Source organism: Mytilus galloprovincialis, chromosome 2 (genome assembly GCF_965363235.1).
Source record: "Mytilus galloprovincialis chromosome 2, xbMytGall1.hap1.1, whole genome shotgun sequence".
Classification (NCBI taxonomy): Eukaryota; Metazoa; Mollusca; class Bivalvia; order Mytilida; family Mytilidae; genus Mytilus; species Mytilus galloprovincialis.
The window spans coordinates 32,335,561-32,353,854 of NC_134839.1; the positions used below are offsets into that span (position 1 = coordinate 32,335,561).

General features: G+C 31.6%; 2 protein-coding genes across 3 annotated transcripts in view; one reads left to right on the forward strand and one right to left on the reverse strand.

Moving 5' to 3' along the window:
* The window catches only part of LOC143063390 (uncharacterized), a 33,377-nt gene extending 23,020 nt beyond the window's left edge, over window positions 1-10,357 (reverse strand). Inside the window, exons 1-6 of one of the 2 annotated variants that reach the window (XM_076235513.1) lie at window positions 10,043-10,160; window positions 5,810-8,484; window positions 3,948-4,028; window positions 3,446-3,575; window positions 2,331-2,375; window positions 30-122 (exon numbers count right to left, since the gene is read on the reverse strand). In XM_076235513.1, the coding sequence (XP_076091628.1) occupies window positions 30-122; window positions 2,331-2,375; window positions 3,446-3,575; window positions 3,948-4,028; window positions 5,810-8,483 (3,023 nt within the window). In that variant the 5' untranslated portion in view covers window position 8,484; window positions 10,043-10,160. Of the gene's footprint in view, window positions 1-29; window positions 123-2,330; window positions 2,376-3,445; window positions 3,576-3,947; window positions 4,029-5,809; window positions 8,485-10,042; window positions 10,161-10,267 lie in introns of those variants that run through there. The other variant, XM_076235514.1, reaches the window with a different exon arrangement.
* LOC143063391 (vesicle-trafficking protein SEC22b-like) lies at window positions 10,357-15,790 on the forward strand. Its single transcript, XM_076235516.1, has 5 exons — window positions 10,357-10,556; window positions 11,226-11,341; window positions 12,534-12,694; window positions 13,169-13,315; window positions 15,034-15,790. Exons 1-5 carry the CDS (start codon window positions 10,482-10,484, stop codon window positions 15,183-15,185), a joined length of 651 nt encoding a protein of 216 aa, XP_076091631.1. The 5' UTR covers window positions 10,357-10,481; the 3' UTR covers window positions 15,186-15,790.
* Window positions 15,791-18,294: the final 2,504 nt, after the last annotated feature.

Below are 18,294 nucleotides of genomic sequence, written 5' to 3' on the forward strand. Positions count from 1 at the left end.
CCCCTTACATATGTTTATCTAACACTTACGGTTGCTCGCCTGAATCTGATAATGGCGTATGAACACGACTACCACTTCTCTGACTGTATGTATCATCATGTCGACCATATTGGTCATAATACCTGGAAAAACATGCACATTGCACACATGCAATTGTTAATCAATTACCATAATGCCATAATGATTGTCAGTGTGGAATTAAAATGTATATATATGATAATGGTTGAAAACCAAAAAAGGTGGCACAATTCTCAGTAGCAGGTACCGATTTTATGCATGCAATATAATGATATTCAATGGTGATGTAAATTAATCTGCTAAATATAACCAATCTTCTTTTTATTTTCTATAATCATTACATTGTACTTTCTAAACCTGTCTGTTATAAAAATAAGAAGAAATAGTATTATTGCCAATAAGACAAATCTACACCAATCACTATTTCACTTAACTTTTAAATCACATGTGTCAGATGCATAAAGGAGTAGGTCCAGTAAGACCCTTTTTGGCCTCAAAATATAGCAGTTTTACAAAATTGTTAAAATGTAAACTTTTAGTTATTTATAGGAAAGTGGATTGCTTTTGCTCCATAAATATGGGCTGTTTTTGACAATACAATGCACATATATATCGGGTACTAGCATCATTAAGTCATGCTAAATTAATGAAATCTTCCCAATTTTAGCATTTTAGTTAAATTTTAGACGGCCACATTCATGTTCATTCTTAATATTGAAATGTAAGTTGTATTTGATGATACTACATAACAACAGTGATATTGTTGTCTTTTTTCAAAACTACCTCTACCGTTTTTTATTGGGAAAATTGCATATTTTTTATTGAAATTGGGAAATTTGTATATTTTTGATTCTAAACACATCTCTGATTTTTTGCTGACCTTTGCTGTCATTTTTGCACTGTTTTTCATGTATATTTTGGTTGTCAGACATTTTCAACCTGAAAGGTACTTTTCGGAGAGGGGAGTGAAACCAAAACAATGATGGTACTTAATGCATTGAAAACCATGTCTTACAAACACCATGATGATTCTGATCAGAAAACTGGATCTCAAAAGTGCTTTCTAATATCAAAATAATAACATGAATACAAAATTTACAAACATTACTACCAATGCCATCACTGTTTCGGGAAAATGTTAAACTTTTTGGGAGGAATTTTAAGCCATTGTTTTTAGTAATTGGGAATTTTCTCTAGGGGAAAAGGCCGAATTTCGGCTGTAATTTGAGGCAAACAATATCACTGAACAATTACATATATAAAGGTTGAGGATGAACACGGATGCAGCCACTTTCATTTTTTACAAAAAACATCTGAAAAAGTTACATTTTTGGCATATTTGATAGATTTTTCATATTTAAGCTTGAAACAGAACATTTTTAATGACTAAATCAGTTAAAATCTTTCACATAAACTAATTGAATCAACTAAAATAGACACTAAGGTGTTCAAAATCTTTCGTAAGATGAACATGAAATTTGAGGCTAAAATCAGCCCTTACCAGACATACTCCTTTCAAAAAAAAAAAGAATGAGTCCATGGTTAACTGATGCCCTTGCTTGAAAATATGCAAAAGTCAATGAACTGATTCAAACCTATGACATTTAATGACATTTAATTCAGCAATTATTCCTTTTATAAAGGGACATAACTAGAAAACTGTAAAAATGATGCATACCAAATTTAACATTCATATGTGCTTGGCCATAATAAGCATTGTGTATAAGTTTCTTAACATTTGGTTGAGGCAAACTAAAATTAGAGTGAGTAAAAGGCAAATTCAGCATTTTTCACATTAAATTAGGAAGTTTACTGATATTATTTTAGTGAAAAAAAAAATATATTTAGAACCTAATCAGTAGCTTATCAGAAACGCTGATATGATGACTGCATTAAATGAAATTATTATTTTTTCACATGACACATTTTAAGACTAAGATTATACAGCAGATTGAAACCGAATGTATAAATACAAAACAGGAAGGGGAATTATAAACAACCATGCTCTGACATCAGAAAAAGCTTCTGATCTTTAAAATACTAAAAACAAACAGATGTGTATTCTCAACTTTCCAATATTAGTTGCATTTCAAAGATTTACCGCAAGTATCCATTCATTCTAAATATACAAAACTGAAAAGTATTTTGGAAAATAATCACAAAAACATGCAAAAGGGAAATTAAAAACTAAAAAAGCAATGATATTAAAAAGCAAATGCAAGTGTAAAATCTATAATATTAAGATAAAGTAAGTGAACTGCAACAACAGAAAAAAACATTAAAACAAAGGAGAAGCAATGAGACGTTCTTACCCAGCTTGTTGCCATGTGTAATCGTAACGTGACATTCTGTCGTAACTGAAAGTACGTCATTTAAAATATATTTCTGAAACTTTATTGTTGGGGGCTTGTAGGTTAACCTATATATAGAACTAAGTTAGGACTTAGTTAAGACTTCTTCAGTAAACTTATAAAAAAAATTTACACTTTCTAACCGAGAAAAGCATACAAAAATAAGAAATAGAAAAAAGAAAGAAAAGTTGAATAAAATGTATTCTGTTCCTAAGTTTATTAAAAAGATTTGCACAAAGTGTGTAACCTAAATATTGTAAAAAATCTGTAAAAATGTTATTTGTGCTTTCTGTATACAAAAAATATCTAAAAATATATATATCCATACAAAGATATAGAATAGATATACTCATAATAGTGTATGAATTAAGATTTATAGAAGTGTACAATCATTATAACTTGAGCTGTGTCAGATATAAATCTACCTTATGCAAAGTGTGTAAATGTTTGCAAAACTGATTAAATATAAGGACCCTACAAAACAGGCCTTAATGCATCTTATATTCATATTTGATTGTTCAAAAATTGAAGTCTAATACATGTACATGTAAACTAGCAAATGCATAAGGTCAATTTCTATCTAAAACATCTCACATACTGGATTGGATTATTTTACAATGTACATATTTATATACTGTATGAGAAGGCTATACATATGTTTACTGTATGAGTACTATGTACACATGTGTTTATTGTATGAATAAAACATACATATGTGTTCTTGTTAATCAACTGTTAATCTATTGTCAGTGAATTAGTTGAAATGTTTTAATATGTATAAAATATATAGGTTTTAACAGCATTTTCAAAACTGACTGTTATGCACTGTATCTCTCCCCTAAATTTATATAATTTGTGATAATTTCTGTTAAAACCCCAATGACATCCAATCATTAAAACTTACCGTAACTTTCATGTTATTGGCAAACAATTATTTGAAGTAAAATGACAATTATATCTCTGAATGACATGAAAAATTTAAGTATAAATGTTAATCGCTGTGATATAGCCTTTTTGCACTGATGCGGTGTAAAGCAAACATCACCCATTGGAAGAATAAACTGTTTGTGACTTACTTTTCAGGATACTGTCCGTTATAATACTCGTCATAGTAAGCTTTGCTATAGCGACCATCACCATAGTAATCGGTATATCTTTGATCATAGTAACCATACTGTTTGTTGGTACCATAGTAATCATAGTAGCCTTAAAAATAGTAAAAATTATACTTTTTAAACTTCAGGAAATTAATTTATATGTGTAAAACATATGGCCTTAAACCATGGAGATGCATAAATAAAGTTATATATTCAATCATGAGAAATAATAAACTTGATTTAACCAAAAACATGACAGATGCCACATGATTTACTTTCCAGAGCACATGAGATCACCTCTTTTTCTTATAGGTTGGTGTTGCTCAGACTTATTAATTCTAATTTATTTTTGTGTTTAGTTTACTGTTGTGTTTTATTTGTTTTATTTGTAGCCATGGTGTCGTCAGTTTATTTAGATTTATGAGATAGATTCTCCCTTTGATAGGTTTGGCCTTTCAACCTCTTACTTGTAAATAATTACCTCGACCATATCTGTCACGGTAGTAAGCATCCCTATCATATCTAGATTTGTCAGAGCTCTGATCTTGTGGTCTGTCATCAACTGAAAAAAACAAATGTATACTGTTAATTCAGAAAAATATTATGTGCCTTTATTATTGTAAAATTGTAAAAAAATGAAGTAAAATGTAAGATTAATCATTGTGATAACAAATCTATGTACATTTATCAGAATCTGAATGTGATTTCTAATTATTGCCATACTCATTCAGTCTCATTATTGCCATACTTATTCAGTCTAATTATTTCCATACTCATTCAGTCTTATTGTCATACTTATTCAGTCTCATTATTGCCATACTCATTCAGTCTTATTATTGCCTTACTCATTCAGTCTCATTATTGCCATACTCATTCAGTCTTATTATTGCCTTACTCATTCAGTCTCATTATTGTCATACTCATTCAGTCTCATTATTGCCATACTCATTCAGTCTTATTATTGCCTTACTCATTCAGTCTCATTATTGCCATACTCATTCAGTCTTATTATTGCCTTACTCATTCAGTCTCATTATTGCCATACTCATTCAGTCACATTATTTCCATACTCATTCAGTCTTATTGTCATACTTATTCAGTCTCATTATTGCCATACTCATTCAGTCTTATTATTGACATACTTATTCAGTCTAATTATTGCCATACTCATTCAGTCTCATTATTGTCATACGCCTTCAGTCTCATTATTGCCAAACTCACTCATTCAGTCTCATTATTGCCATACTCATTCAGTCTTATTATTGCCTTACTCATTCAGTCTCATTATTGCCATACTCATTCAGTCACATTATTTCCATACTCATTCAGTCTTATTATTGCCATACTCATTCAGTCTCATTATTGCCACTCACTCATTCAGTCTCATTATTGCCATACTCATTCAGTCTTATTATTGCCATACTCATTCAGTCACATTATTTCCATACTCATTCAGTCTTATTGTCATACTTATTCAGTCTCATTATTGCCATACTCATTCAGTCTTATTATTGACATACTTATTCAGTCTAATTATTGCCATACTCATTTAGTCTCATTATTGTCATACTCCTTCAGTCTCATTATTGCCAAACTCACTCATTCAGTCTCATTATTGCCATACTCATTCAGTCTTATTATTGCCTTACTCATTCAGTCTCATTATTGCCATACTCATTCAGTCACATTATTTCCATACTCATTCAGTCTTATTATTGTTATACTCATTCAGTCTCATTATTGCCACTCACTCATTCAGTCTCATTATTGCCATACTCATTCGGTCTCATTATTTCCATACTCATTCAGTCTCATTATTGCCATACTCATTCAGTCTTATTATTGCCATACTTATTCAGTCTCATTATTTGCCTTAACAAAAATATCGCAATAATTTCTAATAATTCATATATATTGTGTAATGTTATGCCAAAACACATAATTAATATAGTGTGTGGTAATGTCCTTCATGACATTCTGTTTAGTGTTATTTTCTATTGATTATATGGTTTTAGTTTTCTCATTTGGTTTGTTTTTAAGTTTACATTTGTCATTTTGGGGACTTTTATTGCTGACTATGTGATATGAGTTTTGCTTATTGTTGTTGGCAGTATGGTGACTTATAGTTGTAAACTTCTATGTCATAATCAGATTTGGTCTATTCCTACAGGCAATTATACCACATCTTCAATATCACAAGGCGACATGCTTACTTTACTGAAAAATCTAAAGTGACAAAAAATTAGTGGTAAGCCCTGCCTACAATGTTCTTTATACATGTTATAAGCATAGTAAAATTTTATAGAATATTTTAATTATATAATTCTAACATAGAATACTTACTGGTTGACTGCCTCGATCTTGACCTCTCATATCTTTCATAACTGTAATAAGGATCTTTTGCTTTGTTATTACGTTGATAATGAGCTTCAATTTGTCTTTCTCGTTCATACTCTCTGTCCCTCTCTCTATCCCGATAATCTCGGTTTTCACGATAACGTTCATCCTTGTAATGTTCATCTTGACCTGTGCCCCTGTAATTTCTATCATCTTTATAAGATCTTTCTCGACTGTTTTCAAGTACCCTTTCCCTATCCTCCATTCTTTTTGTCATTTCAATTTCTCTGTCAATGGAGGAATTCCTTTCATGTCTGTCCCTCTGTGTACTCTCTCTTCTGTCCCTTTCATTTGTTTTCAATTTACTTATATCTTTTTCAGGTGAGTTCTCTCTAGACAGGTGATCACTCATACTTGTAATAAGATTTTGAACAGGGGACAAGACCTCTCTGGTTCCACCACTACCTTTTGGAGCCACAATACCAAAAACTGGAGTGGTACTTGTAGCCTGCATTGGAGCAGCAGGAGCAAGTAATATGTTACTCTTAGGAACAATATCATTATTTGCCCACAGTGAGGTTGCAGGTGAGATATTTTCCTTCTTTCGACGCTCAATTGCTCTTTGATATGCTGCATGTTCCATTCTTCGACTTGGTGTATTACGACCAGGTGTGGTCCTACCATTTGACGATTTTGTAGGTGTTGTTCGTCCTGTGGGTGGTTTGGTAGGAGTCAACCTATCACTTATACTTCTACTAGAACTTGAACTCAATGGTGAACGAGGTCTTTTTTCATCAATCCCACGATTTGAAAACTTACTGTAATCAATGGAAGAATCCTTTTGTCTACCTGCTGATTGAGGAGGTAAAATAGAACCTATAGTTCTATCTGCTTTCATTGGTCCAGTTTTTCTATCCTGTCTATCCCCTGATTTTCTATCTATGTTGCTCTGATGGTGATCTGATGCACTGCCACCAACATGTCGAGGATCAGATATATTCTCGTCATCAAATGAATTACTGGACTGTGACAGATTTCTACGTCTAGGTGGTTGGAATGGGCTCTCCTTCCTTAGCATGATAGGACTTTGAGTAGGAGGATCTTGAGAATCCTCTGTGACAGGTTGTATAGGACTAGGAAATCCTGAATCGGACGCTTTTATTTCTAATTTTAGTCCATCATTTTGTGAAATAGTCACAGGTTGACTTACATGTTCATTATTTTTCAATAAATTAGGACTGCGACTAGTCCTGTTATCTGAACCCTTTCCCTTTCTAAAAGGGTTCCCACTAGATGGCCCTAGTCCTGTTGGAGGTGGCTGGTTAATTGAGACTGATGGGGGACCAGTACTTTCAGCAATATTATTTTTTGGAGGCATGGGAGATGAGGAATGTTTTGGGATAAGGCTATGTGGAGGTGAACCCTCAACTGGTTTCTTCTCAGTATGACCTGTTTCTGCAGTATTTGGTGTCTCTGATGGTGATATATTAGTGGAGCCTATAAAAAATTGTACATTTGCACTACTATCTGTAGATCCTTGACGGCTGTGATTACTAGGTGCTAGTAAATTGTGATCGGAAGGCACCAATTCCCAATCATCAGAAGTCTGTGAATTAACAGGAGAATCTTTTGACTCTGTTGACACCTTAGGATTGCCATCAACAGAGGAGCCTTGACCCTCTATTGCTGAATGATTTATATCCTCCACCTTTCTATCACTTTCATTTGATTTTTCCTCAACATACATATTTCCCATTTGATTTTCAATTGATTGAACATTATCTTCGACAAGTTGTGTGCTAGAACTATTTAAAGTTACTAAACTTTCACTACTAATATCAGGCTGAGGTACACGTAAATTTGGGTCCAATTCTTTTGACAATCTAGCATCACTACTAGCTATATGTTGGTTATCTCCCCCTGATGAACTCAAGTCATTATTTACTTTTTCTGCATTAGATGCATTTAAGTTGTCAAACTCTGTTGAGTGAGTGTTTGTATAATTTTCATTATTAACATTTTTAGACTGGCTATCACTTTGAACATTAAAGTCAGGATTTTGGCTTGATTCTACAATATCTGTCCCAGCAGGTTGCTGGTCAGTTTCAGTATTATTCCAACCTTGTTGATATCCATAGTTATACTGATTCCATTCATAATTCTGGTTATTATACTGACCCTGTCCATCATAATTTTGATATGCCTGAGATCCATATGGTTGAAATGCCTGAGCTTCAGCATTCAACTGCTGAATGGGCTGTCCTTGCTCGTCAAATTGTTGAACAGCCGGTACTTGATTTGGGTCATATGGTTGGAAAGACTGCACTTGACTTGGGTCGTATGGTTGAAAAGGTTGTCCTTGGGGGTCATATGATAATTCTTGATTATAAGACTGTTGCTGTGGTATACCTGGGTTTAAATTATAAAATTGTTGAGAATTCTGATCTGGACCTTGATAGTCTACTTGACCTTGCTGACCTTGATCTGACTGCTGACCATTATATTGTCCATAATGATTGTCATTTCCCCATCCCTGGCTCCAACTGGATTGGTTATTATGGTCTGTCACAGTTGCATCAGTCTGTGATGGTCCATTTTGCTGAAATTCTGCTGGATTAAAAAGTTTGACATTTCCTTTTGCCCTTTCTGCACCACTGTTCCAGGGGTTAGTTGTGCTCATACTGAAAATACAATAATAATAAGTATACATGAACCTTTTTTTTGAAAAGAAAGTTAAATTCAAGTAGTCATGATAGTTATGAATAAAAGCTAGAAACAGAAATATAATAGTTTCTTTGAAAATACTTAAAAAGACATTCAATAATCTATGTAGTTTATCTATTTACTTATTATGACATAATTTTGTATAAATTTTTATATTTGAATTTCACATCTGAGCTTGGGGTTTACCTCAAAGTGCGATGTATCAATGAGCAACCCAGTGACACAAATGACATTTATCTTTGTAACCTTAAATAATATCCACCCCCCTTTTTCACTAAATTTCAACACTAAATCAATGTACATTTGTACATGTATCGCAATATTTCAGAAAAAATCCAAGGTAAAATATAGTCAGTATTTTCTATCATTATTTGTGTAAAGGGGTCCTATATATTCTTTTAACAAATATATAAAATAAAACTTAAAAGTGAACATTTCCATGCTCAAATTTTATTACATTTTTTTACTTTTGAAAAACATGTTTATTTCTGAGAGAGAAAAAAAACCCCAAATAAAAGTGAAAGTGACATCTAAAGATTTCAAAACATATTACTCTCACCATAGATAGCCTTCTGCATATCTTACATTGTAAGATCATATGAAAAGGGAAACATTTGATGAAAGAATATAAACAAACGTGCATTGGAAGATAACAACTGTTAAGAAAAAGTCTATTTAACAAATGGGAATGCATAGAAAATTAAAATAAAAACAAAACAATCACAGATATCATCGCACTATTAAAATTCACTTATTTTCCATCTGCTCCATGGTCCTGTAAACTTTGGCTACACACTTGAAAGTTAATTAGCTTGTGTTGAACAAACACTCAATAAAATTTCATTTGTCCTTAACATGTTAAAGGGGTATTAGCTATAAAATCCATGTCCACCAATTTGACTCTAATTCTCACAATTGATTTATAACATACTGAAGCATATATTAAACTTACAAATGGTCTAAAACGAACAATTGACAATGCATGGACTAAATAATATGTAACAACATTTCGTGTGTATTGATCTACTTCATGTAATACAATAATCGAAACAACTACACACTGCGGATTATCTTCGAAAACATTGGGTCAATGTAAGTGTTGCAGCTAAGAAAGTATTTATACATATCTGCCTGGGGAGAACACAGTTAATATATCCACTTTTATCAAATTATTCTCGATAGTTGAACATGGCTGTAACATATGCTGGGTTGGTTTACCTGCTTAGCTTTACCATCATTTTTTTTATTAAAACTTGATTACCTATATCATGTATATCTACATTATCTATCTGGATGTTTACAAATTTCAAATTTAATTTTATCAAACTACAAGTATCAGATTGAATTTAAAGCATGGTATTTACTAGTTCGAACACTGGTTAATTAAAAACATAAACAAACAGAAAGAAAGGGAAACAGCTGATGACATTCATTTTTCATCATCACTTAATTCGTTAATCCCTGACTTTCAGTTTGGATTCAATGCATTCTCTCATTATTATTCTTAAAAACTACCTTTCTACTTGTACAAATTAGTGTGTGCTGACAGAATACGTCATGAAAGCTGTCAAATTATTAAAGGCCACAATGCTGCCATATTGCTTTCAGTGGTTACGTGTGACGTTCATGCGCACTTTCGTTACGTTCTTTTAACTGTTTTTTTCGTTTTTTTCTCTTCACAGTTATCTAGGGATTAAATGAGATCATGTTTATGTGTACTCAAATCTGTAGTTGTCTTACCTAAGAAACGAACAGTGACTTGCGATTTAAAAGGTTTTCAGTGAAACTTGCTGGGTGTCTGAACCGGAAGTACATTGTTTTGTTTACCGGAAGTGTCAAAATTATTTATCCGTCAAGCGCACCACGTCAGCTATACCATCATAACAAACTTCACATGCAGTCTTAGTATCATACATGTACATTAAACGAGTTCTTTGATATAATCGTTGCCAGAATGGTTTTAATGACCATGATCGCACGAGTTGCAGATGCACTGCCCTTAGCTGCATCAATGCAAGAGGATGAACAGGTTATTTTATTTCAAATAATGTTTTAGACAGCTGTGGTGTTGTCTGTCAAATGTCTCATATAGATTGGTTTTATCTCTGAAATTACAAAATCTCCTAACACGTCAAAGTAAGCGATCACTCTGATCAGAACAAGTTACCCAACAGGCCACGGGTTAGGTCCATGAATCGCAGATATACATGCACCTTATTGCTATTTGTCCGCCATTACTGGATATCACACAGGTTCGCGTAAAACTTTGACGTCACAATACAAAATATATGACGCCACAATGGAAAAGTGATTGTTGTATGCGTCAATAGTTCAAGCGGCCGGGTCAGCTGGGATTAGCGATAAGGTGTATTGTAGCCTGGTGCAAAACAACTCGTTCCAAGCGACAACTTAGTGTTAGACTGTCAATAAGTCAATTTTTACCATCTACCAATCTACTAAGACCATAGGTAATTCCATCGACTAAGACAGTATTAAATTCACAGACCTGCCAACTATCCTGAATACACCTTATCGCTATTTGTCTGCCATTACTGGACATCACAAAAGTTCCCGTAAAATTCTGATGTCATAATAGAAAAAAGACTGACAGACTTAAAAATATCCATTGCTGATATTAATTAACATATAGTTATTTTATCATTATTTTGTCCTGAACTTTCCACTCTTTTTGATACAGGCAGGAAGAAGCTTAATGGACTACCAGGCACAAGCTAAACAACTTTTCCGTAAGATATCAACCGATCCACAGCCTCCAGGAAGATGTAGTTTAGAATCTGGACCATATATTTTTCAGTAAGTAAAACATAGTTTAAACATGCTAAACATATATTGTCATATTCATAGATAAAAGGAGATTTTAAATAATTTTTTATGATAAGCAACCCAAGAAAATCAAACATCAAGTGGTCAACATTCGTATACACATGTACCTTCTTCAAAGTTTATATTTAGACAGTTATCCAGGGTACATTAAGTTGTTTTTGTATAAGTATAAATTGTGGATAGTATTTACATAAACTTGATTCAGATATCATTATAAATATTACAGTACATAAAAATAATACTGACAGGAAATATATAATTAAAAACCAATGAGGAAAAACCCACTGATAAACAACAATTACTTTAACACCTGAGCGATTGAACAAAACTTACTTTGCTAATTTTATGAAGGACCTTGTAAAAAATATTACATACATTTGTATAACACTTCCTGTGTAAAAGTTATATACAACTGACATTGTAAAAAAATAAAGAAAAATACCAGTAGGGTTTTCAAAAATCAAAAGTCCAAAGTCCAAAATCAGACAATACCATTTTCTTTCATCTAATATATCAAATAAAGTTTGTTCCAAATGTTACACATGTCATGTTGTTCAAGAAACTAGAAATCTAGTTACATGTATACGCTGCTTCTGCATGGGATGAAAAAAAATAACTTCATAGATTATCATAGTGTCTAAATTTAATGTACTCATTCAACTCAATTTCTATTTTATTCTAGTTTATTAAAATTTCCAACTCATATTATATTAAATATATGTTATCATGCAATAAATGATGAGATACAATGAGGATTCTGTTTTTCTAATGATTTATGGAAAATAGTTTTGCAATACATTTGTACTTTGCCGATCTTTTTTGATAACTTTAAAAACATGCATTCTATGTAAAATGTCATCAGAAGACAAACACAAATTCAAATGAGAACAACCATTGTAGAAAAATAAAAAAACAGGTAAACAAAGAATTTGAAGAATGGAATGTAATTCTTCATAATTGATGTACATACATTTTATGGATATTTACTCAATTTTGTAAATCAAGTTATACATGTTATATTTCCATACTCATACAGGCAGAGTGGCATAATTTTCTGACTTTTAGCAACATCAATTTCAGTATGTGACAATCTTGAAGTGCTAATTTTTAACTCCACATTTATATTTTATAAGAAACTTATGTCAAATATTTTTCTTTTAAGTTATATTATAGAACGAGGTGTATGTTATCTTATACTCTGTGATAAATCATTCTCAAAGAGACTTGCATTCCAATATTTGGATGATTTACAAACAGAATTCTCGTTGCAATATGGTGGTAGAGTAGAAACAGTATCTAGACCATACAGTTTTATAGAATTTGGTGAGTACATGTAGGGTAAACATTTATATACACAAATACATTTTTTTATGTCCTTACTAGCTAAATTAGATCGGTGGTTCTTTCCTGACACTGTGCTTTCCTCGCCAAAAACTGATTGTCTTGAAAGAGCACAATAGTGCTGAAAGTGAGCTGAAATCCCAATTAAACAAATCAATTAATTTAAGTCTTAATTAAAAAAGAAATGGGAAAGTATGCCATGGTATTGGAATAATGAATCCAAAGTAAATATAATACCCCTGAGACTGACATTGAAAACTACACTTCATATAACCAATAAAAAGTTCTGAATTAAGTTGTCCAATATTAATGTACTGTGTAAGAGCAACAAGGCAATATGGGGAGACTTGTTATAAGATTAATTACTAACCATGGGAAACATGTCCAAAAAAAAGAACAAAAGCTGATTGACAGAACCTACATTGCATATTTAACCCTTTCTGTGAACATTTTCAGATACATACATCCAGAAAGCACGGAAATCTTACATGGATTCTAGAGCAAGAAAGAATCTGAATAATATAAATACAGAACTCCAAGATGTGCATAGGATAATGGTGCAAAATATTGATGATGTGTTACAGAGAGGAGAAACACTATCAGGTAATTTGTCATGTCATAGAACACACCAATCTCGGGAGACTAGGGCTTTAATTACCCCCCTTGTCTTGCACCAATAAATAATCTAAAGTCAGATGTTAATCTGTTTAAATATGGGTTATCTGTTATTTAATATTTTAGTAAAAAAAATTCCAAAATTACTATTTAAAGCAATATGCCAAAAAATAGTGGATTCTTGGGTACTTCTACTACTATTATTGCCTGACTTCTATTTCAGAGAAAAAACATGTACCCCAAATCTGAAGGTAACTGCCACTAGTATTGTTGAATATTTTCAAGTGGATTTGGAGAAATTATTTTATTATCTCATTTAATATTTTGTCATTCTGCAAACTTTATTTTATTATTCAGTTTTTCAGTTCATCAAAGGCTGTTTTTCACAGATTTTATAACCTAGTCATTTAAACTTTCTCTACTCCAGCTTGTAGAATAATATCAAGATCCTGGATTTCTTTTTTCTTTTTGGAAAGAAATGAAGTGGTGCATCAATTTATGACACAAAATTTTGTAACACATTATTGCTGTTCTTCATCTCAATGTCACAGTAAGGTCTTCAACTCAATCTGATTTATAACCTAATATTTTAATCTGCTCTCTTACAAATGTTTGTTATTTGTGTAAGATCTGAAGGCATCCAATAAGTGATCATGTTTCAATGAACTTTTATGCAAATTTTAAATGAACCAATCATTTTGAGTGACACTCTGAGTCTTTGGTAAAAACATTTTGCTGAATATAATAATACACACAATTGTTATATTGATTAAATGATTTACACTCATGTTATGCAGTACCCTGACTTTTTTTCATGGTCCTCTGCTGTATGTATAAATCAACAATAATGTTTTCCTGGGACCCATGATAATTCTTATAAATTTACCTGTTATAGCAGCTTATCTGATGTTCCCAGGAATTTAATGTTTGTAATGTGAATTATGCGATGAATGTTAATCTATATCTCAGCTGTTCCACACCTTTATAAAGGATATACACATGTGAAATCAATGATATGTGAAATTCATTTATTTTCTTTTTATATTTAACAGCTGTTTTATATGTAAACAATGATTTGCTATGGAAATCCTTCATGTAAACACTATTTTTCTCCTAAAACAAATTTATAACAATTTCTACACAATATTGTCAATTATATGCATCATCAGAATTTATGTTTTTTGACGCACATATTCTTTTTACTTATAATCATAAATAAATATCTTTAGTACTTAAAATGATGTTAAAAATGTATTATATATTTATTAAGTTTTCACTTGCTACAGATTGTGCAAGACTTTTATCTTCATAAAGAAGTCAAAATCATTTAACACCCCAGAAGTACACAGAGCATGATGTACACCATTGGAATAAGAGCATAACCCCCTTAATCTATTTATAGACCCAAAAAAAATTTGATATCTTTTACTATGATGTGTTATATACAATCTTAGTTAGAAGTCAGGTTTTTGGTTTGCATTAATGCAAATGTGTACTAATATTATATAATGCCAAAAAAAACCTTGACTTCTAACCAAGATTATATAAAACCTCATAGTAAAACTATTATATAACACCTCATAGTAAAAGATTCAATAATTTTCAACCCTTTGCCATAAACTGATGACTGAGAATTGTTAGGACCTTAGTGATTATATCTAAGATATTTGATTTGTTTTACTGTATTGAATTCTTTTTATTTTCAGCACTAGATATGAAAGCCAGTAATTTATCTTCAGTGTCTCAGAAGTACAAGAAAGACTCTGCATATTTGAACTTAAGGTCATCTTATGCCAAAATAGCAGCCATTATTATTGTTGTCATTGTATTTTTATTATTTATTAAATTTTGGTGGTAAATAAACTATATTTATTGTAAAAGCATTGTACTGTGCATGTATTCTATTTTCATAATTCAACAAAGTTGAGTTACTGTTCTTAGCTTCCATTTTATGATGAGTTTCAACCTTTTGTTTTATTTTTTAATTCCACTTGACAATGAGGCAAACATTAAGTTCAGTGATAGTCAGATTAATTGATATACAACATTTAAAGTTCTAGTCAGCTTTTCATGGTCATCTGTAAAATGTGTGTATGGAGGGAAAAATGAAATGTTTATTTTCTGAATGAATCTTTAGGTATAGTCGTATTAATTACTGTGTGGAAGTGTTTTAATGGATGTTTAAAAGAAGATGTATTATTCCCAGCAAAAGTGCTTCTACATATATAAAAGTACCTGTTTTAATTTTCATGACAAATTTTCATCTATTTTGAGTAAATGTTTCTCATTGGTCAGGAAATGTAAGCATGAGTAAATGTACACATTGATTCCTATAAGTGTAATACAATGGATTCATTAATGTTTTTGTTGTTAACAATTTTTATGGAATGAGGAACATTTGTATATTGGCAGATACATGATGTCATGGTGTTTTTTTTCAATAAAATTTTGCATACAGGCTTATATGAAGTTTGTATTCTGATGAACATTTTAACTGATGGTTAACCTGTACCTATGAAATCCATAAAAATTATTACAAAAAAGTCCTACATTATCCTACAAATCACCACACTGCTTTTCACACATGTATATTTAACATGTTTTTTGTATTTGACAAAGAATTATTTAACCTTAATTGCAACAGTCATTCATATTGAAATATTTCAGAATTGCAGAAAACATAGGAATTGTTAGATATAGCTTTTGTAAGTTTAACCATGGAAACTTATTTTGACAACCTAGTGTGGAATAGAAATACTCTGACTTGTGAAGAAATTATAAAGATTTTATTTTAATGAGTTTACTTCAAAATGAAACTGAACTTTAGAATTATAGAGAACTTATCATGTTACAAGGTGAACAAAATGGAGGGGGTATTTCATTGAAAATTTGAAAGAATAAAATTATCAAAACCAAGAAGTCTACTGTTCTAAATTGTCTCTTGAAATATGGCATAAACTGTTTGCCACTATAAAGCAACTAATGAACAATCAATCTTGAAATATTGCTGTGATATTCAAAAGAAATAAAAATTATTTTATCTTAAAAATAAGGAACAAAACAGTATTTTCATAGATACTTTATTTTATGGTTTTGCAAAAGATAAAAAAAAAACTGCTCCAACAGAGTCATGAGAAGGAACGATTAAAGATGACACTCCTGAAATGGTTGATCTATAAGATTTGTTAATAAAACTTTACAAGATGCTTTTATTAAGTATGTACTGAATGAATATGCAATAACCCTATTTTAGACTAAGTATCCATATAAGCCTGGAAACTATGTGGCCAGTCACATGTATGTCATAATATTGAAATAACGACTTTTTGAAAAACAGATGCATTAATTTTTAAAGAAGACATATATGTCTTTGGTGTTGGGTGATTTCTAACAGTATTTGAACCCATAAGTACTGATTTTACAACAAAACACTTTTTTTTCTGTTTTAAATTTACACTTGTAATGACATAACTTTAAATCTGAAAAGACTGGTAGTTTAATTTGTCTTCAACATACAACATGAGAAGCATGACAGTTTTCGAAGTAATTTACAAAATGACATCTAGTATAATGCATTTGATATGGAGCATTTATTATAATTATACTCGATAAAGCAGATCATTTTTAATTTTAAACCCATTAAGAACTTGTTTATCAATATAAGCAGGACACAGTATTTCAACTCCAACCAAAACAAATGTAAGAGATCTTCAGCATTTATGGGCCAACAAAGAATGAAACCAAACTAAAAATGGTATACCTTCTTTCACAAATACACACAAACGTCAAGACATGTAATTCAGTATAGAAATAAATAAAATTAGACGTTACGTTCATATATAACGTATTTTCCTCACAATGACATTATACCTCCATAAATAAAGGCAACAGTAGTATACTGCTGTTAAAAGTCATAAATCAATTGAGAGAAAACAAACCCAGGTTGTAAACTAAAACCAAAGGAAACTCAAACTTTGACAGGAAAATAACGGAACAACAAAAAACAAACGCAAACATACATAATTTTTGGGCCATTTATAGCTTGCTCCGTGTTGAAGGCCGTCCCTTGACCTATAATAGCTTATATTTATAAATTGTTACTTGGATGGAGAGTTGTCTCAATGGCACTTGTACCACATCTTCCTATATCTATAAAACGGACTATTTGATAACAACTGCCATATTCCTGAATTGGAGAAGATATTTTAACAAAACGGTGGGTTGAATCTGGTTTTATGGCTGACCAAACTTTCCCATCAAAATAAGTCTAGAAATGTCATAGAGGGTCACGAATTATTTTCTACCAGGAAGACTCCCATAGATCTCATAGTTCTGTTAACTTAATAATAGCAAATATAAACATGACTGGAATATTAATGGGCGTCTTGCTTTTAAGGTTCATCGTAGGGAGACGGATTTTTATAAGTTTTTCCAAACTTGTTTCCGAAATGCATGTTTGAACTTTATGTAACATTGTAATATTTTATCTCGTAATTTTTCATTGATAAATACTGTTTAAACAAAGGTTCATCATAACAAATGGACACATTATTTAATTTAAACATATTTATTTATAGTGGATTGGGAAACAAGTTTTGCAACTTATAATAATCCCTTTCCACTTTGCGGGTACGAGTACTGCCTTGTAGCGGCATTAGCCTGCTCTTTTTTTAAATCTTAAAGGGTGTCTTTAACGTGCAAGAGATATGGCTCTCTCTTAACACGGGTCAGTCATTTATCGTCCCTTCCGACGGACTATCATCGTTTCCTCAAGACCATACTCGCAAATGGTGTCAAGGGAGAGCCGAAAATTCAGTCCCTGAAATTTTCATCCCAGACGGGAATCGAACCAGGAACCTTTGTTTTTGTAGTCCGATGCACTTACCACTTAATGGACAAATATGACCGTGTTTTCATCTCAAAAACTACTCTGTATACAGACATTAGGTCATATTTACATAATTATA

Bases quoted from the DNA above. Each gene is read 5' to 3' on its own strand.
- LOC143063391 (XM_076235516.1), top strand. From the start codon at position 10,482: ATGGTTTTAATGACCATGATCGCACGAGTTGCAGATGCACTGCCCTTA. The intron at 10,557-11,225 runs GTTATTTTATTT...TTTTTGATACAG, and splicing joins CAATGCAAGAGGATGAACAG to GCAGGAAGAAGCTTAATGGA. The intron at 13,316-15,033 runs GTAATTTGTCAT...TTTTATTTTCAG, and splicing joins GAGAGGAGAAACACTATCAG to CACTAGATATGAAAGCCAGT.